Raw genomic sequence first — 21494 nt, 5'->3', positions numbered from 1 at the left:
AAACACACTTTGCCCTTCGTTTTATTCTCTGCTTTATTCTGAGTTGCTGGACTTCAGGAGCTCACCTACAGCCAGGGAGATTTCCAGGCTGTGCATAGGGAACGCAGGCTGACCAGTCAGGTTAAGAAGGGTCCATCATTTGCTGGGCCACGTGCAAGACTAGGAGGTGTGGTCAGAGAGATGAGAAAGGCCTGAAGGCTCAGTAGCCACCAAGGGCATTGCTAAATTATGATTAGGTAAAAAAAATCCTCCACTTTTCTGGGATTCTTGCTTCCTGCCTTCAGACTGGAGTCTGAAACAGTAAGAAAAAAGTTACCATAGGACTCAGTAAGAGGAGAGAGCAGGCTTTCCAGCATGGACTCAACTGTGGCTACATCTATCTAAACAACCTCCCTGGCACTTTGAACAAATGTGAGGATGTGCAGGAAAGGAAGCCCTTGTACATGCTGGTGGGAGCTAGTGGTACAGCTGTATGGAAAATGACTTGGGGGTTCCTCAAAAAACAAGAAGTGGAATTTCCATATGATCCAGCAACCTCACTTCTGAATGGGAATCCAAACAGTTGCAATCCGAATGCGGGATCTGCACCCTATGTTCATTGCAGCATTAATCATGGCAGGCAAAATACAGAGACTCTCAAAGTGTCCATCAAGGGATGAAGGCACCCAGCGGGACACTATTCAGTCTTTAAAAGAATGACCTTCCATCACTGGTGACAACATGGATGAGTCCAGAAGACCCACGCCCAGTGCTGTAAGCCAAGCACCAAGCACTGCACGATGTCACTTGTATGTGGATTGTGCTCAGTGGACCTCATAGAAGCAGAGAGTAGGACAGTGGTTCCTAGGGCCCGGGGCAGGGTGGTGAGGATGAGGAAGGGACATGTGTGTCAGAAGGCCCACACCTCAGTCTGACGGGAAGAATATTCTCTGGGGATATGTTACACATATACAGCATGGTGGTTACAGTTAATAATTATTTTGAATTGCAAAATGGCTTCAAGAGTGGATTTTCAATGTTCTTTAAAGCCAGAAACTTAAAAAAAATTTACGTAGGATACAGGTCCTAAATAGCTAACCTAAAGTTAACTAAAGGTGACAGCCTAAGTGAGTTATACCAAAATAGACTAATAAAATGCAAGAGACCAAAAGCATCCTTAAAAAATGAAAGACACCTTGGAAAAAATAAAATACAAATAAAGCAATTTACACTCCAGACGTCAAAGACCAGCGCATCTTGCTTCCTGTCATGTGCATCAGTATGAAAAACCCTACAGAGACCCTGAGTCTGCACTTGCAAGGCATCTGCCTCATGGGACACCTCTTTGACTAGCACAGAGCTTTTCTCTTTTTCTTTCCCATAAACGCACATCTGGCCACTCCCCACTGCTTGATGTTTGCTGTTTTATCAGCTTCAGTCTTCATTGCCCCAAAACAAGGACCTAAAGGTTGGAGAGAGCTGGTTGCAGAAACAGCATGTGTGTGAAGGAAGAAATGGATATGTTCTTTGGCCTAATTTAGTCACTGCATGATGGATGCCTGTATGGCGACACCAGGTTGCATGCCATAAATGCATAGAATCATTACTGCCAATTAAAAATAGAGTAAATATTTAAAAAGAGAAAACACAGCATCCCCACCCAGGAATGCATGCAGGTGGTCACGAAGCCCCTTTCTGCAGCAGCTGTGCTGTGAGGCAGACCCCTTTGTCTGTCTGAGTATTGTAATCCAAGCATTATTATCCCTTTTTCAGTCTTCCTTATAACCCAAAAAGTTATGTTTGCAATCCCATTGAGAAGTTATTTGAATCTTGGCAAGTTAATTCCAATCTACCACCTCCAGTACAACCCACGGACAGAGAAGACACCAAGACATATTCCAAGTTAAGGGCAGCCAAGGGGTCCTAAGCCCATCCCTGTGAGGATGTGCAGACAAAGCCCTGATCCAACGCCTCTCCCAGAGTTTATTATCTCCTGAAGAAGAGGGGTGGCTCAAGGCTGAGTGACAGTGAGGATGGTGAGTAACTTGAGCTGGCTAGCCAGGGAGGGAGAAAAGTATCTCTGCAAAATGCAGGGAGAATGACTTGCAGAAGGATCACTCTGCATAATTCAATTAAGGTAACAATTGAATTGCTTTTGGAGGCTGTTGCTTCAATTTCTAATGTGTAAACTTAGAGCCCTGGAGACTCATATCCCTTTTATTTCAAGGCTCATACCCAACTACCATTCCTGGAGCTGACTGGCTTTGCCATCCGGCTGTGCTCATATCTTTTACAGAAAGCACTGTGTGAGGAAACAGGAGACTGTCAGAATAAAGATCACATGTTAGTACTTCTGCAGGCCTTGTTTGCATTGCTTCGGGCCAGTTCCATATACTGACATGTCCAGAGCCGACACCATAGTCGGCTCTGGACATGTCAGTATATGGAAATAAGATTCCATTTAACTATGTTGCAGCAGTTGTTCTGCATTCAAGCAGAGGTGCCCACGTGGTCCTTTACATGGAGCCCAGGAGCCCAGTGCTCTGGTGGGGCAGCCCTGTTGTGGACTGAGCCTCAGACCTGGGTGCTTCAGCTGCCAGGGTGGAGAAGGCCTGCAGCAGACAGACAGTGATGCGGAGGCTTTTTGTCTGGGCAAGGTTAAGGATTCTTGCTCCTAACAATGCAGATAGAATCTGTCAAGAGACACAGTTGATGAACTTTTCCTTCCCACAAGAAAAAGGTAATTTCTAAGCGGAAGCGCTAACTCCGAGCACTGCGAAGGGTTACACTCAGGGTGTCAGGAGGCCTCTATGCAGCATTTGTTTGGCTGGATGATTATTTTAAAACTCTTCTAATTCTCCTTCGCGTGGGCAGTGTCCAGCCCTGCCCACGCCTCCGAAGCTCTTTTTCTCTGGGTGTGGACATCTTGGGCTTGTCCCACCCAGCATAGCAGCGTCTCTATCTGATCACCCCTTATCTCTGAATCCCTAAACCCCTGGCCTGGTTTTAGCAAGACTCCTGTAAGGCCAGTTTAGCAAGAATCCCCTTACCCTCCAGGTCTTGGCTTAGTAATTTTCCACCCACTGGCCCACAACCTGCTCCACAGGGCCATAAATCCACTAATGTCTGTGTTGAATTGAAATGGAGCTTCGTTTCTCCTGCTGCAAATCCTACTGCAGTAGTTTGAATCTTTATTTTAAACCAGTGTCGGAATAAATTTGTTCTTTCACATCATTAATCGAATGAAACCTCAATGCATGCACTTTGGTGATTGAGATATATTTTTTTCAAGTCACCTTAGTGAGGCTTTACTTAACATCCTGCTGTAAAATAGAACCGCTGCCTGATTTAGTTACTTTGCTTTTGTTTTCTCCTCAAAGCTGGTACATTTGTGCTGATTATCCTCTTCACTAAGCTGCTCAGCCCAGCAGGGCAGGATTCTGACTTTACAACTGGGTTTGCAGTACAGGAAATTTCAATGGACAGAAAGATGGATAGATGAGTGGGTGGGCCAGTGGTGGGTTGGAAGTGGCTGGATGATAAAGTGGCTGGACAGGTGGATAGGTGGATGGGTGGATGGCTGGGTGGAAGGGTAGAGGCGTGGGTGGGGGGATAGGTAAGGGGGGTAGGTAAAGGGGGCTGGAGAATGGTTGGGGGATGGGTGGATGGCGGGATGGGGGTGAGGGGATGAGGGGATGGCGTTTGGCCTTCCAGGAAGCCGATTCTGCGCTGCTCTGCGGCGCAGATCACAACCTGCCCGGGCGCTGACCACCCGCGGCGCAGTCGCTGCCGCACACCAGTCTCTCGCTGGAGACTGCGGGCAGCCGTTCCGGCCCTACACTGCCCCCTGTGCTCGGACAGTAGCGCAGGGAGTCCGCCTAACAAGGCCGCAAGAAAACAGGCCTCTGACAGCGCCACGGGGACGAACAACGCGCCTGCGGTCCAGCGGGTCCGGGCGGCGCGGGCACCCGGGAGCGCAGGCTTCTGCTTCCCGGGGCAGCGACCTGACTTGGGGCCGGCGCCCGGCTGCGGTGCCTGAGGCCTGGACTTGGGGTTTAATTTGTGGTACAAGGGTTGAATCCAGGGTCTTCTCTTCGACCTACAGCCTCAGCTTTTTTTTAAAAATTGTCTGAGCCCGGGTCTCTCTAAGTCGTTGGGCTGCCCAGACGGAGCTGGATCCCGCGAGCCTTCTGCCTCGGCCTCGGGTGATGCGGAGACAGCCAGCTGACTCGGCCCCGCGGGCTGTACCCGGGCGCAGACTGCAGAACAAGTGGCACCAGCCTGTTCACGGGTGTCAGGATGGCCGAGTGGTCTAAGGCGCCAGACTCAAGGTTGTGCCTTGCCTGTGGGTGTTCTGGTCTCCGCATGGAGGCGTGGGTTCGAATCCCACTTCTGACACGGCTCTGTTTTTCTTTTTTTTTTTTTTTCTTTCCTGAGCCTGGCACCTCCCTCGCCTCCGCGACCAGCAGGGCCCGCCCCTCGGCCTCCGTGGGCGGTACCATGGCTCCTTCAGAGCGCACGGGCACCTCGCCTTCAGCACCTCCCTGGTGGTCTAGTGGTTAGGATTCGGCGCTCTCACCGCCGCGGCCCGGGTTCGATTCCCGGTCAGGGAAGGACTTTTTGTTTTGAGCCTGGTGATCACAACAGCAGTTGCACTGCCAAAGCTGATCCCCCGGCGCGTTGTTGCCCCGGAGCCCTCTGCTTCCTGCCCAGGCAAACCCGAGGACCCGGGCGTACTGGGACTTCCCTGTCATCGCAATCCCCTGGGTGGCTGAGGCAGGAGCGTCCCAACCTTCAGCCCAGCACCGGTAAAAAATGTGGCCTCCGAGCGAGACCCTGTCCAGTGAATGAATGAAGGAGCGGGGACGCGGCTCAGCGCGCAGGGAAAGGGCAGGACAAGGGTGAAATTGTAGCTAACTGTAAATTTGGAAGGAAATCTTATTTGATTTTCCAGCTGAACTGAAAGGAGGTTACAAATATAAAAGCACAAAGGGAGAAGAAAAGAAAAGAAAAGAAGAAAAAAAAAAAAAAAAAAAAAACAGCCAAAAGGGCAAACACGGACAGATACTGATTTCCCGTAGTGTTTGTTGCCTTGTAAATTTTAAAATTGTCTTTGTTATCATTTAAGCATATGCTAAATTTTCCCCCACAAGAATATAAAATGTATTGGTAGAAAATACATTTTATTTGAGAAACTGTTGGGGCACAATTATAGTGTAGGAACACATTTATGAGATGGCAAAATCAAGTTTGATCTCTGACCAAGTTTGTGTTCTGCTTCTTCTGCTGAATTCAGCTCACGATTTCTGCAGCCCAGCTGCACAGCTCTCAAGAGCACTGAGTCAGAGTGATTGGGGTACCCTGTTTTCATTCAAGGGTCCCCTCTATTATGCTGATGCCTTTAACAGCTCACTCGGTAGCTTGTTCCCAGTGTATTTCTGTATTATGATAAACAATTTTTTTTGTTTCAAAACCCGCCTGCCTGTCACTTTGTGAGGAGGTATATAACCAATCACGTAACCTTGTGTCATTTGTGTTGTACCTCCCACTTCTCAATTCTGTGTGAATTGAGCCTTCCCTAAATAAACTCAGCGCTGTTGCTTTTGAGGAAAGATCCCCGCTGCAGTCTGCTGGTGTAAGTATTAAATGCTGGCTTCTTATCTCCTCGGTGCAAAGTGTCTTCCTTTCGGTTTGGTTCGGTTTGGCTTGGCTTGGCAATTTTGCCCCAACCAAACTATTTCCATCTTGCACAAAAATTAACTCAAAAGGAGCCATCGATTTAAACATAACACACGAAACTATAAAACTTGCAGAGGAGAGTAGGATGAGAGGGTGAGGGGGATGCAGGGAGGGAGCCGCAGACCCAGGCCTGGCAAAGCCCTCTCACCTCTCACCTAGTACACTCGGAGATCTCCCCACTCACCGGCAGGAAAGCAAACGTTCCAGTGGAAAACAAAGCAGACACGAGAAGATATTTCAGGAAAGAAATATGCAAAAAGACCCCCAAGATAGTTGAAGCACAAATTAAAGCCCCGAGGAGACTGGATTACGATCTTATCAGAATGGCCGGGATTAAACAACACACAGCCAAATGCCAGTGAAAGGCAGCTGAGCTGGTGCCTTTGGGGGAAGTGTGGTGAGGTTTGACACTTCTAAATCCGCACCTTAGTGTCACTAAAGTTGGTATACCACCCCCCCACTGCTAAATTTGACTGGCTTAAAAAATAAATAAATAAATCTGCACCTTCTGAGGGGCCTGATGATGTCCCCTAGAAGTGCAAACTCATGTTTGCACAAAATTTACACATGAATGTTGGCTGTGTGTGACAAATGTTGTCATTTGTCACAATCCCAAACTGGATGTGACCTAAAGTCCCTGTCTGGGGGAAGCTTAAGCAAATGGCGATGCTACCAGGCCACAGAGCATTACTCTGAGACCCCAGCGCGTTGGCCTGGCCTGGGACCCCAGCATTCTGGGACGCTGGGGCAGGAAGATCACAAGTGGGAGCCCAGCTAGAGCAGTTCAGTGAGACCCATCTCAAAGTAAAAACCACCAAAGGCCGGTGTTTCATCCCTGGGTTTAGTCCTCAGTGCTGTAAAGAAGGAATGTCAGGGCTAGGACTAGGAAGTGCAGCTTCTAAAGAGGTGCCCCAAGGGCACCTCTTGTTTGATGGGAGTGTTTCTTATCTTCACTGTGGTGAGCTTGAATTTGTGAACCTCCTGCCTCAGCCTGCTAGAGGGCTAGGGTTATAGGTGGGTATCACTCTACCCAGATATATTTATGTATGGGTATATATACATATATATATATATATTTTTTTTTTTTTTTTTTGAAACAAGATGTCACTGTGTAGCCCAGGCTGGGCTCAAATTTACAGCGATCCTCCTGCCTCAGCCTCCCTAGTGCTGGGATTACAGTAATAATTATTTTTTACATTATTGCTTCCTTCATAATAGGTAGCAGGAGCCTGGGGAGTCAGTGGTGGTGTGGGGCTGGGTACCAGAGAGGCAGGGAGGAAGCTGGCAGGTGGGGCACCGCTGCCAGGAGGAGTAAGGCGCCTGAGACTGTGGGGTTCCCAGTGTGAGGCCAGGCTGATCTCATGACGGTCATTCCTCGGGCTGTTTCTGTGAGTGATGCCAGGGGATGACATGGTTTACCCCACCCAACACCCATGATCTGGCCACCAGGGGAGTTCCCTGGCTTGAGGGAGACCTTGGATCCGCTCCTGGCCCCCTCGGGCCCTGGGTGGGGAGAGTCCTGCTTAGGTCCTCTGTCCCTGCCCTGCAAACCTGGTGTATTCTGTCAGTGTCCAGGGACCCCTGCCGGCTGACACTGAGGCCTGCAGGCAGGTCCAGCGCTGGCCCTGGCCCTGGGACACAGCATGTGGTGCAGGCAAGTGTTCACTCCCACTGTCCGTGCCAAGGACAGAGGCACAGGCTCAGCAGCTCTGAAGGCCTCCTCTGGTCCCTTTGTAGCTAGCTGGTCTTTCCCTCTGTGACAACTGGGTGACAACTCGTACCCAGTTCCCTGGGTGACAACTCGTACCCCTGAGGGGTCCCTTAGGACAAGACCCAGGGCAGAGACTGTGACAGGATCCCAGCCCATCGCCTGTAAGCTCAGCCATCTCATGTCTCTCTGCCTTCAAGTTCTGATCTGTACCTGCTCTGTCCTGTCTCTCTGTCTGTCTGTTTACTTCCTAGGGCTGCCAGGAGGGAAGACTGAGGACACTGGGAAAGTTACAGCCTTGAGCACCTTGAGAACTTTTCTTTCTCTTTTCTTTTTTCTTCCTGTCTTTTTTTTTTTTTTTTTTTTTCTTTTGAGACAAGTTCTTGTTATGCAGTTCAGGCTGGCCTTAAGTTCACTTTGTAGCCCAGGTTGGTCTCAAATTTGCAAGGATCCTCCTGCCTCAGCCTCCCAAGTGCTGGGTTTTCAGGTATGTTTTATTCATCCAAACATATGACATATTTATTCATTGCTGGATGTCTCCAAAGTGAATTGCTAACCATCTCAGGAGCACAAAAAGAATAAGAGTGGCAGAGCCAAGAAGAAACAAGAGGACTGGTGATTATATTTACAGCTAGGTTCAGGTCTGGGTCACTGTGGACAACATTTGTGACCAGCATTAATCTCTGAGAGCCAGTTTTCCTCCACTGCATACAGAAGGATTCTCGGCCATGTACCCTGGGGCAGTTACAGTAACACTGCCACGCAGTTGCTGCTGGGTAACAAAGTTCCCAACTTCTTTGAAACTGCACAGTGGCAGGATGTGGGGAGGAGCCTGGGGGCGAGAACCTGGCCTTCAACACCCCTCTCTGGGATTTGCTGGAGCTCATCATGGCACCAGCCTGACTGGCCTCGGGGTCCCGGGAAGTGGTGGGGCCCTTGCCTCTGGGTGGGTCTCCCTGGTTCCTCACCCCTCCTCATTGCTACTGTTGCCTGCCCTGCGTCCAGCTTTGGTCCACCTCCCTTTGTGCCAGATGCTTTGGCTTTGGAGCAGGTGGGCAGGCGTGGGTGTTTGTCTCAGTGACAGGAAAACTAATGACAGCTGTACCCTGAATGCAGATAAACACTTGGTGACAACCTTAGCTTCAACAAACGCTTTACTGGTTTAATGACTACCTTACACATTCTTGTTGTTGAGGTGCTGTGGTGCTGGGTAGTTAATGTCCCAGGGACTCCATCCCTGGCCTTAGTTCCCTCGTCTGGCACCTTTGGGCGGAGGACAGGATGAGGCGAGATAGGAAGTTCTGGGCTTTTCTGGTGAATCCAGGCGACCGGACTCACTGGTGCTCGTACACTGGCTACAGCTCGCTTTTGGAGGGGGGCCATTCGGTGCCCCCTTGCCCTTCCAGATCCGCAGCCGCCTGGATGTTCCGGGCCGCCCTAAGCCCAGACTTGATGGCTGTGTCGATCCAGCCGTGGGGCAGGGCCGTGTGCTCGCCCGCGAAGTGGACCCGCCCTTCCGGCCGGCTGAGCTCCTTGGCATAGTCCACATACTGGTAGGGGGTGAAGAAGGTGAAGCCGCCCATGGAGTAGGGGTCGCGGCCCCAGTTTTTGACGGAGGAGTAGGAGCAGAGGGCCCTGAGCTCCTCTTTGGGGCGGTTGTGCACAGCGGCCAGGTCCTCCAGCACGATGTCCACCACCCGCGCGGGGTCCATGGCCGAGAAGAACGTGGCGTCGTCGTCCAGGGTGTAGGAGGCCAGGATGACGCCCGTGCCATTGGGGAAGACGTGCCTGGGGTAGTAGATGAAGCGGGAGGGCCGGTCGGTGACGGACCTGCCACTGTAGATGCCGTCGCGCTCCCAGAAGCGCTGGCTGCAGGCCAGGATCACCTTGGTGGCGCTGTTGTAGTGGACCAGGCGCAGCGCGTCCTCTTTGCTGAGGGACAGGGGCGGCCGGAATCGGAGTAGCCGGGCGGCCTTGGCGGTGGTGGCCACCACCACGAAGTCTGCGGTCAGGCGCGCCCTGGGGCGCAGAGGGTCGGGCGTGCGGTAGGTGACGTGGACGCGGTCCCCAGAGGTCTCCACCTCCTCTGCCGGGGAGTGCAGCCGCACGGTGCCCGGCCGCAGGGCGTCGTGCAGGGCCTGGGGCAGCTGGTCAAAGCCCCCGATGATCTCATGGAACCTGAGGGTGTGAGGGAGGCAAAGGGAGGGGTCAGTGGAGGAGGCACGGGGGTGCCCAGCTGGGCCACGTGTCAGGAGGGCACTTGAGGCAAAGGGACAGTGCTGGAAGGCGACTCTTGGTCCCAGGGAGCAGAGAGCTGCTGCTTTGGGCCCAACCAGGAAGCCCAACCCTCCTTTTTTTGGTCCGGGCTAGGGAAGATGTATCCTGAAGTCCCTTAGGCCACACCCTCGGAGAGCCCAGCGCAGGACCCCCGAAGTGCAGCTTGGACGCCACCGAGAAGTACTCGCTCTGTCTTAGGTCTGCCTTGTTCCTTCTCCCTGTGCTGGCTCCTGGCTTAAATCTCAATGGACCGGGGGCTGGGGATTTAGCTCAGCGGCATAAGCACCTGCCTTACAAGTGTGTGTTCCTGAGTTTGATCCCCGGTACCGATAAAAAGACCAAAAAAAATCTCAATGGACCAACCCTGAATCCCATGCCTGAGAATGAGGGGCAAGGCAGGAGGAGACCTGTGTGCCCTCTGACTTCCTGGAGGGTCAGAGCCTGTGTCCACCGGGACACTCTGTTCATCTCAGAGCCAGCTGCCAATAGGTGGGCTCTGGGTTTAGCACCCTGGATCGTTTTCCTGAGCCCCTGTGTGCCAGGGGTTCTCAAAGTGCGACTCTGAGAGGCACTACTGGAACCCATCAGAGGGGTGCATTCTTGGGCCCTAGCTCTGGGGGTGATGACCCCCCCTCTGTGTGTCCCCAGGCTCCCTGGAGTTTGGAAAGTCCCACCTGCTCCTCCCTGGCTCCCATTTCTCTAGGGATGTTCACCTAGTTTGTGGCTTCCCTCTCTGAGATAGAATAGAAGAAATAAATATGGGTGAAAGAGGACAAGGAAATCAGAGTTTTGCCTGGTTTTTTGAGATAGGGTTTCACTATGTAGCCCAGGCTGGCCTTGAATTCACAGCAGTCCTCCTGCCTCGGCCTCCAAGTGCTAGGGATGAAAGGTGTGTGCCACCAACACCGGCAGAAATTGGAATTTAAAATTGCAGGAAAAACTGGTTGAGGAGACAAAAGTTATTCAAAGCCCTTTCTCTTCTGGGAAACTCACTTAGAAAACAAACTTTCCTAGGGCACTGAAGACACAGCGCTGGTGAAGTGAGCCCTGGGCCTGAGTTCCCCTCCCTGCCCTCGAGGAAGCGGCTGCGGAGTGGGCAGCAGGAATCAGCCTGACGCCCAGGGCCATGGTCTACATGGTGATACGGCCCCAGACGGGTAGCTGGACAGATGGCAGGATGCACACCCTACGCTGTCACCCACTCAAAGTTACCCCAACCTCCCAGTGTGCTCCTGCTCGCAGGGCCTCTTTCTTTAGAGCCTGATGTCTGTGCTCCGTGTCCTGTTCAGTTTGTGCCCAGTCAGTTCCTTCCTGTCCCTTGCTGACTGTCCTGAGGGTCCCTGTCTGTGTGGGAGTCAGCCAGCCCCTTGGGGTGGGTCTGGGAGCCTCCTGCTCCTCCGAGGGCCCTTCCTGTCCCTGTCTTTCCAGGTACCCACCCTCCAGAGCCCCTCCCCACGCCACTGCCCACCGGGGCTCATGGAAGAAGATGATGAAGCCTCGTAGCGTCTCCGTGAAGGCCTCGTAGTAGCCGGAGTCAGCGTTGAGCAGGTCCCCTATCATCTGCACTGCGCCGCGGCTCAGGTTCCCCACCTTGATCAGGTACTCCTGGGGGTGGGAAAGGAGTGAGCATGGGTGCCCCGCTGCCACCCAATTTGCATCGAGGGAAGGGATGGGACAGCGCCCCGCCCGGGGCCCAGGCATCCTCAGAGGTTCAGTCCTAGCAGAGGGGGCGTGCCCGGCAGGGCAGCTTCCCTTGGGAGCCCTGCTTTGTGCCATCATCCTGTGGGACCACAGCACTCACCCTGAACCAGGCTTGCGGGTGTCAGTAGCTCCTGGTTAGGAAACTCAAAGTATCCATAAATGAAAGAGCAAAGTAAAAGGTAGAGGACAGGACCCCGGGAGATGTGTCCTTTGCAGCAGGGAGGGGACAAGAGGAGGACGGGGAGGGCAGGGGTGGAGCAAGAGCGGAGCCCTGTACTGCACCAGCTCCTCTTGGGGACTATGACCCTCTTGTGCTGCACACGAGGTCTAGGAAAGATGCTAAGGAAGTTGGGGAAGCTGTAGCTTGAGCTCTGTGCTCATCCGCACAGACCCTTGGCTGCTGCAGGTGGCACCGGGGTGGGGAAGGGGCTCTGAGCAGCCCAGTGCTCCCACGCCAGCCTCACGTTCACCCCTAGCCCATGTCCTGGCTCCTCCATCCATGTAGGGCCAGGAGAGCCTGTGGCACCCACTGGCCCTTGTCTCTTTCCCCAGCCAAGACCAACATGGCTGTGGCCAGGCTGGCAGTGAGGGCTACACAATGAGTGTGGTCAGCCCAGTTCCCAGGGCTGCATCAGCTCCCTGGCACCAAGGCAGTGGTCAGAAGGAGCCCCGGGGTAGCTGGCAGGCACCAGCCTGGTGTTAGCTGGCTCTCTGCCCCTACAGGCATTTTATTCAACAGTGACATAGCTGCAGGCACCCCGTCCTGGGGCAGAGCGTGTCAAGAAGTGGTGGGGGAGCACCTGTGGTCCAGCACTCTAGGGGGGGGGTGGAGGGGCTGAGGCAGAACAATGGTGCCTCAAACTAAGTAGTGAAAAAAAGAAAAAGGCTGAGGATGTAGCTCAGTGTCAAGGCCCTGGGTCCCCAGCAATCTCCAGCTATGCCTAAAGAGTGCCTGGGGACAGGTTGTGTCTGTAGACTGCAGCATCAGGCCAGGACCTGGGGACCCAGCACACCGTGGTCACCTTACATCCCAGCCCGGGTCACCTTTCCCCCACTTCACTTCTGGAGCTGAGTATATTTCAGCAGTCCACTTGCAGCCCGCAGCCTCTGCTGGTTGGGATTTGCTCAAGGGCCATCTATGTCTGCTTCTGCATCCCCATCCTGCTTCCTTGGGGAGCTCAGAAGAGCCACATGCTCCCCACTGGCCACCTGGGCACCCTGCAGTGTCTGCTGCTGCCACACAGGGCCCGCAGACCCTTTCCTGGTGCTCTGTACTTGCTGGTTGTGCTGAGGATGGAATCCAGACCCTTGCCAGGCCCGCATGGAGCCACTGAGCTCCCCCACTTCTCAGGACCCTGGGGCCTGTGTGAGGACGCCCCTGCTGGTGAAGGCAGCACGTGGCTCCCCATCCCACGGGGCTGCAGCTGCCACTGCAGCAGGTGTCAGGGGTGACTTTTGCACAGCTGTAAGTCATGTAAGGGCACACTTTTGGGTGCAGCCCCTCGATCAGTGCTGCAGGGCCACTGGACTTTCTTTTCTATCTGCATTCCGCTTGCCTCAGACCCTGCCAGAAGAGGCTGCTTCCCTGGGTGCTGCCCCAGGAGGAGCTAGCGTGGGGTTGGGGTCAGCCTTCAGGCAAGGTCAGAGCTTTCATGTAGCTGAGGAGGCAGAGAGCAAGAGATCTCTCCATGTGGGGCCGAGGTCCTGCTGGGCTGCTGGGGCGGGAGAGGGGGCACCTGTGACAGGGCGGGCAGCAGGTGGGGGCGCTGACCTTGGTGGAGAAGGAGTCGTATTTCTCTAGCACCTGGCTGCAGCTGCTGCTCTTCAGCTCTTCCTCAACCTGGGCACAAAGTGGGAGAGGGAGGAGAGAGGGGAGGGGAGGGGAAGCGTGGGGGAGGGGTAAGGTGGGAGAGGGGAGAGGAGGAGGGGGGAGGGGAAGACCACCATGAGACTCAGGCCCGAAGCCCTGCCTGTCTAGCCCCCCAGTCGGGCTGTGCTGGGAGGATGGAGACTCCCTCTCTGCTCCCAGCAGCCACTAGGCTCTCTGGCAGCCCAGATTGCACCCCAGGTCTCAGCAGGGGACATCAACACCTCCTCAGCCATTGAGGACAGGCTTGTGTTTTGAACCAAGAATCCTTAGGTTTAAGGAGCACTTTATATCTTATTTATAATGAACAGGAAATCTAGAGTGTGGAAAAATTGCAAAATGCAACATCTTTTAGCTAAGTGGGTATCTGAAAAAATACAATGTTTAGGTAAAAATAGTAAAATTTAAGCAGACAAACTACCGCTATATGGATTAGATGCTGGTCTGGAAAGTTACTGTAAAGAACGGTTGGGAGGAAAATGGGTTATGGAACAAATCAAGCAGTATAAATCACTTCTCTAATTTTCCTTAGATGCCATTGTGATATTTCCTCCCGATAGCACTTTTCTTGTTTTATAAATATATTACTTTGAGCCTAAGCACCCTGGTCTCCATCATTTGCATTTCTGTCTTTGAGGAGAGCATTCTCATGGCCCCCGAGGCTGTTGGGATTGGTGGGTGACAGGGCTGGCAGAGGAGGTAGGACTGGGTCCACGGGCTCAGGGGTTAGCAGGGCTGTTGCCAGTACCACTGCGGAATAACCTGTCAGGGCTCCTGTCCCATGGACTCAGTTGTCACCCAAATTCCCTTTGGACCATGGGTCACAGAAGACAAAAATTTGTGATGGGCAGGCAGCTCCCAGCCGGACCTCAGATCCCCATCAGGCAGGTGCCATGTTGCTGAGCTAGATCCCTGGCTCAAACCTCCCCTCAGGACAACTCAGGTAAGGGCTGGCTGTGGCCTGGCATGGACCTTACAACTACTATCCTCATATTTCATCTCCCCAATAGCTGGGAGAGGCATCTTGAGAGCAGGATTGCTCTGTGAGAGCTGGGCACAGATATGGCAGGCGTCCTGCCCAGGTCATCCCTGCATTCAATGACCTTCTGCCTTAAGCCTGCACCTGCTGGGATGATTTCAGCAGCAGGAGGCTTGGACTCGTCTGCCGGGTTGTAGACCTTTGGGGTCCCAGAATGCACAGAGGCACAGGGTCAGGAGGGACAGGCTGGTGGGGATTCCCATGGCCCAGTGCCTGGGAGGATCTCTGTGCTGGTCCCCCGCACACTGCTGTTCCCACCGTGGCTCACCTTCCTCAGGGACTCCTCGAAGAGCTGCTCCGCCGTCTTCCCTGCCTCGTGGGGTCTGACCTTGTAGCCCAGCAGGTCAGGGTTGGCCTGCACAGCCCCCAGGCGCTGCCGCACCCTGTTCACCAGCACCCACGTCTGGTTGTTGCAGGAGCAGAAGTCTGTGAGGATCAGCTTGGACTTCTGGATGAACTCCTGAGTCAGCCTGGTGGGGGAGAAGTGCATCCTGAATGAGAAGCCCCTGTCCTCCCTGATTCCTGCATGGATGGATGCTAGGGTCCCAGCTGCTGTGCTGGACTAACCACCACATGGCCAGGAGGGTCCTTTCTCCTTGCCTTCCAAGCTGGCCAAAGCCACCCTCACTTTATCAGAGACTGGAAGGCTTCAGACTCCAGGTGCTGGGTGTCACAATGAAGGGTGCCTAGCAGTGTCTCTCTGGCTGACCTCTTCCGGTGCCCTCCTGACCTCAGGGCTTCCCTTTCCTGCCAGCAGCAGATCCCCCTGTCTGCCAGTGACTTTCCTGGGCTCCCCTCCCCTAAGCTCAGGTGTCCCCAGCAGGCCAGGCAGGTGTGTCCAGGCCACTATGTAAATTAAAGCATCCAGCCTGGGAAGTTTTCCAAGAGCCCTGGAGCTGAGGAATGAGCGGGGACAGATCCCGACTCCTTGGCTTCCAGGAGGAAAGGACTCTGCCCCTTTGCTGTCCCCTTGACCTCGGTGCTGGCAGCTTGAAGCCCAGGCTCCTCGTCTGTCCCCACTTCTTACCACCATACCTGTGGTTCACAGGGATCCTCATGGCGCCCAGCTCTATGTACCAATCCGCTCCAGGAACCCGGTGCGTCTCTATCCTGCCACCCACACGCCCTGTGGCCTCCAGCACAGTCACCTGGAAAGAGACCACTGACTGGAGATGGCCATTACACCCCTCTGCCCTTAGGCAGGGCCAGCTGTTCCCCCTTTGTGCCTTTCTGAGGTGGCCCTTGGCTGTGGGATCAGCTACCTGCTCTCCTGACCCTTCCATCCTGGCCAAGAGCCCCAGGCTGAGCTTGTCTCCTGTGCCCTGAGGCTGTCCACTGCCAGTGCCCACCTTGCTCTCAATCCTCAGCCACCACGAGACTCCCCAAGCCCACGCATACCTGGTGGCCAGCGTCCTGCAGGGTCTTGGCCACAGTGAGCCCAGCCATGCCTGCCCCGATGACCACCACCTCTTTGCTGTTGGCTGTGCGCCACAGCCCACTCCGAGCCAGCTGCAGTAGCTCCTCATACTGGGGGTCCTCGAAACACTTGACCAGCCGGGCATTGAAGGCCTGGGTCCACGCATCTAGCACACTCAGGAGGGCGAGAGCCAGCCACCCTGGGGACATGGCTGTGAAGACAGCAGTCAAGCAAGTGGCTGGGGACAGAGACAGCCTGTCTAAGCCCTTGATCTGAGCAGGATTTATCACTGGGCCTGTGATGCAACACCCAACAGACTCCCCTGCTTCCTTCCTCCCCATTACAGTGTGCATTAGTCACGGGGTTCCCCGGCCAGCCTCCATGGGCTCCACTGGCCGCTGATGCTGCTCAGGGACCAGTGCCCATGGTCAGGGCGAATCCAAGGGCCCGCCCTCCTCCTGGCCAGCTGGACTACAGTGCAGAAGCCTGAGCACTCAGCACAGCCACACCCCAAGGTTTACATGGAGATGGCCCCAGGCCCCGTGCACTCATAGGCCGGACTGGTGGAGGGTGACTGGGCTGCAGGTCACAGATGACTTGCCCTCGGGAGGGCGCTCTGGTGGGAAGGGAGGATCTCCTGAGTGAGGCCCGGTGGGTTCACCTCCCTCCCGGATCCTCCCTTGACTGGCCCTGCTTCCTGCCCACCATGCCCTGAGTACTCTCCTCCGACAGGCCCCTCGGCCAGACCTCCTGCCTTGGAGCCAGGTGACCATGGACTGACCCCTTCAAAAACTGTGAGCCCACATAAACCTGCCCTCTTCAAGTGTGGGTGCCAGGTGTGTATGCAGGCAAGGCTCCTGTGCCCAGCAAGCTGGGTTGGCTGCAGTGAGGACAGCTGTGATGCACTGCAGTTGTGGCAGGACAGGGTGAGGAGGGAGGGCCCGGAGACGCTGTTCCATAAACTGCCTGGCAGCACGATGAGCTACCGTTTCTCACTTCGGAGGTTATCACTGGGCCATCGGAGAGGATCGGTGCATTGAAAGAGCTCAGACGCTAAGCCCTAATTCCCATGTGTGACTCCTGAGGGCTTCTCTCCTGCTCTGAGCAGCCCTGGGGCAGATGTGTCCAGCCACTCTGTCTGTACGATGTCTGTGCTTTATGATTATTCTGCTTTCGTTGTTGTTTTTAAAGCTACCCTCTGTATTTGGGGCTGAAAAGCATCCTCTTCCTGACATCTGCATGTCAAAGCCCTAACCCCCAGTAGATCCACTGAGAGCTGGCAGCCTATGAAAAGGCCACTGAAAACCAACTGTCTGGGTCTGGGGGGACCCTATCACCACACACTTTGTAAGGAGGAACCTCAGGCACTCTGAGGAAATGCCACAGGATGGCAGGAAGAGGAGGAAATGGTTTGTGAGGCCAAGAGAGCCAAGCCAAACCCTCGGAAGAAGCTAAACCTCTTCCATCTGGGGATCCCCCCAGGAGCAGATTGCTCCCTGCTGTTGAATTCTCGAGTCTGTGGGGTTTTGTAACAGCAGCTCAGCTGCCCAAGGTAACAGTCTGTGCCCCTGCCTCTGGCCCGTGGTGGAGAAAAAAGGTGAGTGGGCTCTCGCTGGGCCCTCTGGGGTACACTTATCACCACAGACCTTGAAAAGCATGTGTGTTCATTTTTCCACTATAATCCTCCTGCCTCAGCCTTCCAAGTGCTGGGGTTACAGGAGTGCACCACCATGCCTGGCTCATTTTCCTTAGAAATCCACAAGGTTAAATTGTCTCTGATTTGAAGATTCCCATTTCGTTGGGGTCATCTTTCTCCCCTGGCTTGTGTACACTCCAGGCAGACCCAGATAGGCCCTAGGCAGGCCGGTGCGGCCTCCTTGCCGATAGCACCCTGCTCCCAGTGGTGTGGAGCACAGTCTGGAGGCTTGGACCCTCCGCCATGCCTGTCTTTAGGGGAGAGCCATCTACCGGAAGTGCCCTTACAGGCTCATGCCAGGTCTGTCCGACTGGTGCCCCGCACTGGGTCATATGTGCTGGGCTCACAGTGAGTGGCCCTGCTCTTTACACTCCTCTTTCCTTTGCTGTCCATCACATTGCTCTGTAACAGGTGACGATATTTGTACCGATCTTTTGGGTGTTTTAGGGCACCCCCTAGCCATCGTGGTGGATCCTGGATACCCATGACAGTCACCACTGCTCTGGTGCGCAGGCCAAGGGCCACCCTAGATGTCCCTGGGTGGATATCTCATTAGCAAATCCTATCATCCAAAGGAGGGACCACAGGACATTCACTACTCTGTCAGGTGCCCCTGCTCTCAGGCAGGTCATCAAGGAAGCACGCACCACCCTTACTCGGAGGAGCCCAGCCTGGGACTTCCCCTGCACAAGCTGTTCCCTGACTCATTCTTGGCCTGTGGGTTCTGTGTCCAGGCACAGATGTTTCACACATTTCCTGGAGAGATATAAAAGACACACCCGCCTCTGAGATGAGTCCCCTGAAACCCAGCCCCTGCGCACCACCAAGGTTATCAGGTTCTGAGGGTGATGGATGATAAGGGATGGCTCGAGGGCCAAAGCCCCACGAGGCGCCATCCTGCCTTGTGAAGCCTGCAGGGCTTTAATTAGGACCGCCAGAGCGGTGCTCGGTGCTTGGGAGGTTATGGGGCCTCCATCCCCTCCTGGCCTTATCGGGCTCTGCCAGTTCGGACAGGCGCCGGCTGGTGGGGGTGGACAGCACGCACCACAGACAGTGATGAGAGGCCAGAGCCAAACGGTGCCGCACTGTCTGGGCCCAGAGGACGGGGCTCCCTGCATCTGCACGAAATCAACCCTTACTGCCCAGAGCGAGCTCGCAGGAGTGCTCAGCCAGCTGCAGGGCACGGGGGTGGGGTGGTGGTGGGGTGACAGAGGGACAGACAGATGGAAGGACTGGGAGTGGAAAGATGGGATGGATGAATGTGCAGGCGAGTGGAAGGGGCATCGGCTGCCTCCTGCTTCCCTCTGGAACTTCTGTGTTTCTAGCTTTCCAATCCCTTTCAGTACACACACACATACACACACACACACACACACACACACACACACACACACACACACACGGCAGAGTCCAGCCCCTCTGTCCCCTTAGAATTCATCCGTCTCTTCTTCTTTTTTTTTTTTGTCTTTTTCGTTTTTATCGGTACCAGGGATCAAACTCACGACTGCCTGCTTGCAAGGCAGGCGCTTATGCCGCTGAGCTAAATCCCCAGCCCCTCATCCTTCTCTTCTTTCTCTAAGGGTGGAAGTGAGACTTCTCCATTTTTCTTTTTTTGAACACAGGGGACAGAACCTGACTCATTTTAAAATCCTAGGTCTACTCTCTCGTGATGTGTGTATTGACCTATTAATCGCCTGTGTTAACCACACGCAGTCTTGGTACTCGGTGTGCCGGACACACCCACAGGTGTGCTGATCACTGGACAGCATCACTCAGCAGCTGGAAAGGGGTGTTGGTGGGGCCAGCAGCTCCAGCCCTTACTGTCTCATGGGCCTCTGGGAAGCACGAAGGCTCTGCTGTTTCCCTGGGGTGGGGAATGCTGGTGGAGCTCTTCCCTTTCCTGGCACCTGCCTGCACAGAAGAGCCTGGATTGGGACAGAGAGCTCCTCTGCGTCCTGGGAGGAGAGAATGAGGCATTGTTGAGTGCCAGGAGCTACTGGGCAGCCCAGGTAGAGGAAACCCGACCCAGGAAGCAGTGTGCCGTGGCTGGTGACACACAGATATCTGCTACTTGCAAAATAAGGAAGTCAACAGCAGCCCCTCCACCCATCCTTTCCCCTCCTGAGCCAGTCAACTCTGCCTCAGTCCCATGTCCTGCTGGGAGTCAGGGACCTGCTCCTCTGTCAATTCAAGTGGCCTCCAGGCCAGGAGGGACATAGTGTACTGGGCACGAGTGACTTAGGAACAGCGGTGGAAACACACATCCCAGATCTCCAACTAGGAGGAAAGAGAAAAAGAGAAGCTAAGAGCTGATCTCGGTGAGGAAGGGAAGGGAACAAAAGTCCTGGGAGGGCAGAGGAAGACGAGGTAGGCCCAGTGGGCTCCAAAGCACAGAGACCTGCGGGTCAGAGCTCTGTGGTTAATGTGCTCTGTTACCACGTGTGACCCAAGACACGGCAAGCGCTTACCCTTCCACATTTTATTACATCAACAGACATACACGGCTGTTTGTTTCAGGGGATCCCGCGTCCACTGTGAGTGAGCTTATCCCACGGTCACGGCCGCCTTCTGCAGCAGCTCCGGGCCCTCTTTCCTGGGTGTCTTAGTTGCACTGTCCTGGGTGCCTCGAGGTCTGGAACCTCGTTTCCTTGTCATGGTCCTTTTGACTTTGGGGAAGAGCTGGGAGACACACAGCACCAGACCCAGTGACTAAGTGTCACCTTTCTATGTATGAGCCTCTGTGCAGCTAGACAGTGCTTGGTGGCAGCAGTTACCTTATTTTTGATCACATCTTGTAAAGACACTCAGGAAAGAGGACTCCAGAAAGCAGCAAGGAGGGTGGGATGAGGGTGTTTGCTGTGAAGGGGAGGATTTTGCGAGGCATCGTGGCCTGGAGTCCTGCCTAGCTCTGGCTGGCTCCTCACAGAATCTCAGCCTGATTCTGGAGTCCCCAGGGGAGCTGGGCTTCTGAGGTATGTCTGAGGGATGTGGGGACTGTTACCAAACGAGGACCTGAGTCTTAAGGAGGTAGGGTTGATGAGATGAAGCTAGGTAATAAGAAGAAAAGCAAAAAAAAAAAAAAAAAATATATATATATATAAATTTTATATATATATATATATATTTTTTTGACACAGGGTCTTGCTATGTACTTGAAGATCCTCCTGCGTCAGCCTCCTGAGTGTTGAGATCACAGGTGTGTACCACCATACCAGATTTAAACATGTTTAAACTGTACTCTTTAAAACTGCAGCTTCAGGACACAATTACCCAAAGCCACAGTGCTTTTATTCCACTCCAAACAATTCCTGAGGGTCTTACAACTCCAATAAGCCTATAAACCGGGTGGAGCTTCTCAGTCACTTACTCGCTCTCCGTGCCACGGACTGGGTCCTCAGGACAGCAGTGCTGGAAGTGGGCTTCAGGGCTCAGGGCTCCATGCACCACCGCTTGCCTCACCCGCGGCCCGATGGCCAGGGCCACCGTCCTAGATCTCCTCTGGGGCCACTGAGACCTATCAGGCCTCGGCCCACCTTCTTTCTGCTCAGGGCCCCCAGCCCACCCAGCGCCTCCGGGGACCTCCGTGGACGGCGGACCGCACAACCTGGCGCTCCTGTGCGTCAGTCTGCCAGGCTGCCCACTGGGCCAGCCTGGGCCCTTGGGCCGGCTCCGCCCCTCGCCCAGCACCCGACTTTCTTCACGGGTTGGGGGGGGGCGCCCCGTGCCTACTTTCTTTGCCTTGGCTGCTGTAGGGTGATGGTTTTAAGGGCAACTGGCGTTTGGCCTTTTCTCCCCTCCTCTCCCGCCACCACCCCTCCTTCTCCTCTGCCCAACCTTTCCTCCCTCCCCCAGCAGGAGCCGCGCCCCTGAGCTGCCCTGGAGGCCGTGGGATGCTGCGTGCTCGGCGGTGGCGACGCTTGGTCCGGTCCGGGCCGGCGAGGCGGGCCGTGGCGCAGACCCCCGGAGGAGCAACGCAGCAGCGCCGGGAACAGCAGACGGGCAGCTGCTCCTCCGCCTTCGCCTGCTCCGCCAGCCGCTGTTCCGCCTCCACCGCCGCCGCCGCCGCCGCGG

At 54.6% G+C, this 21494-nt stretch overlaps 1 protein-coding gene and 2 non-coding genes across 3 annotated transcripts; 2 read left to right on the top strand and 1 right to left on the bottom strand.

The window, feature by feature from the left end:
• Window positions 1-4272: 4272 nt before the first annotated feature.
• On the top strand, window positions 4273-4377 carry Trnal-caa (transfer RNA leucine (anticodon CAA)). The gene is made up of 2 exons: window positions 4273-4310; window positions 4332-4377. It is a non-coding gene; the product is annotated as a tRNA-Leu (tRNA).
• Window positions 4378-4520: 143 nt separating this feature from the next.
• On the top strand, window positions 4521-4592 carry Trnae-cuc (transfer RNA glutamic acid (anticodon CUC)). Its single transcript has one exon. It is a non-coding gene; the product is annotated as a tRNA-Glu (tRNA).
• Window positions 4593-8562: 3970 nt separating this feature from the next.
• LOC100735244 (L-amino-acid oxidase-like) lies at window positions 8563-15988 on the bottom strand. The gene is made up of 6 exons (XM_003479492.4): window positions 15709-15988; window positions 15346-15458; window positions 14579-14780; window positions 13176-13244; window positions 11172-11308; window positions 8563-9604 (listed from the first exon to the last, which is right to left on the bottom strand). Exons 1-6 carry the CDS (start codon window positions 15934-15936, stop codon window positions 8782-8784), a joined length of 1572 nt encoding a protein of 523 aa, XP_003479540.1. The 5' UTR covers window positions 15937-15988; the 3' UTR covers window positions 8563-8781.
• Window positions 15989-21494: the final 5506 nt, after the last annotated feature.

This window comes from Cavia porcellus, unplaced genomic scaffold (genome assembly GCF_034190915.1).
Source record: "Cavia porcellus strain 051 isolate PalLab524CR breed Dunkin Hartley unplaced genomic scaffold, mCavPor4.1 scaffold_2, whole genome shotgun sequence".
Classification (NCBI taxonomy): domain Eukaryota; kingdom Metazoa; phylum Chordata; class Mammalia; order Rodentia; family Caviidae; genus Cavia; species Cavia porcellus.
This window is presented reverse-complemented; position numbering and strand designations above follow the sequence as displayed.

What these genes read in the sequence shown, in the direction of transcription:
- LOC100735244 (XM_003479492.4), bottom strand. Translation starts at nt 15,936, where the DNA reads ATGTCCCCAGGGTGGCTGGCTCTCGCCCTCCTGAGTGTGCTAGATGCG. An exon ending in TGCAGGACGCTGGCCACCAG is followed by an intron (nt 15,459 to 15,708) that starts GTATGCGTGGGC and finishes GTCTCTTTCCAG; the next exon opens with GTGACTGTGCTGGAGGCCAC. An exon ending in ATCTTCTTCCATGAGCCCCG is followed by an intron (nt 9,605 to 11,171) that starts GTGGGCAGTGGC and finishes TCACACCCTCAG; the next exon opens with GTTCCATGAGATCATCGGGG.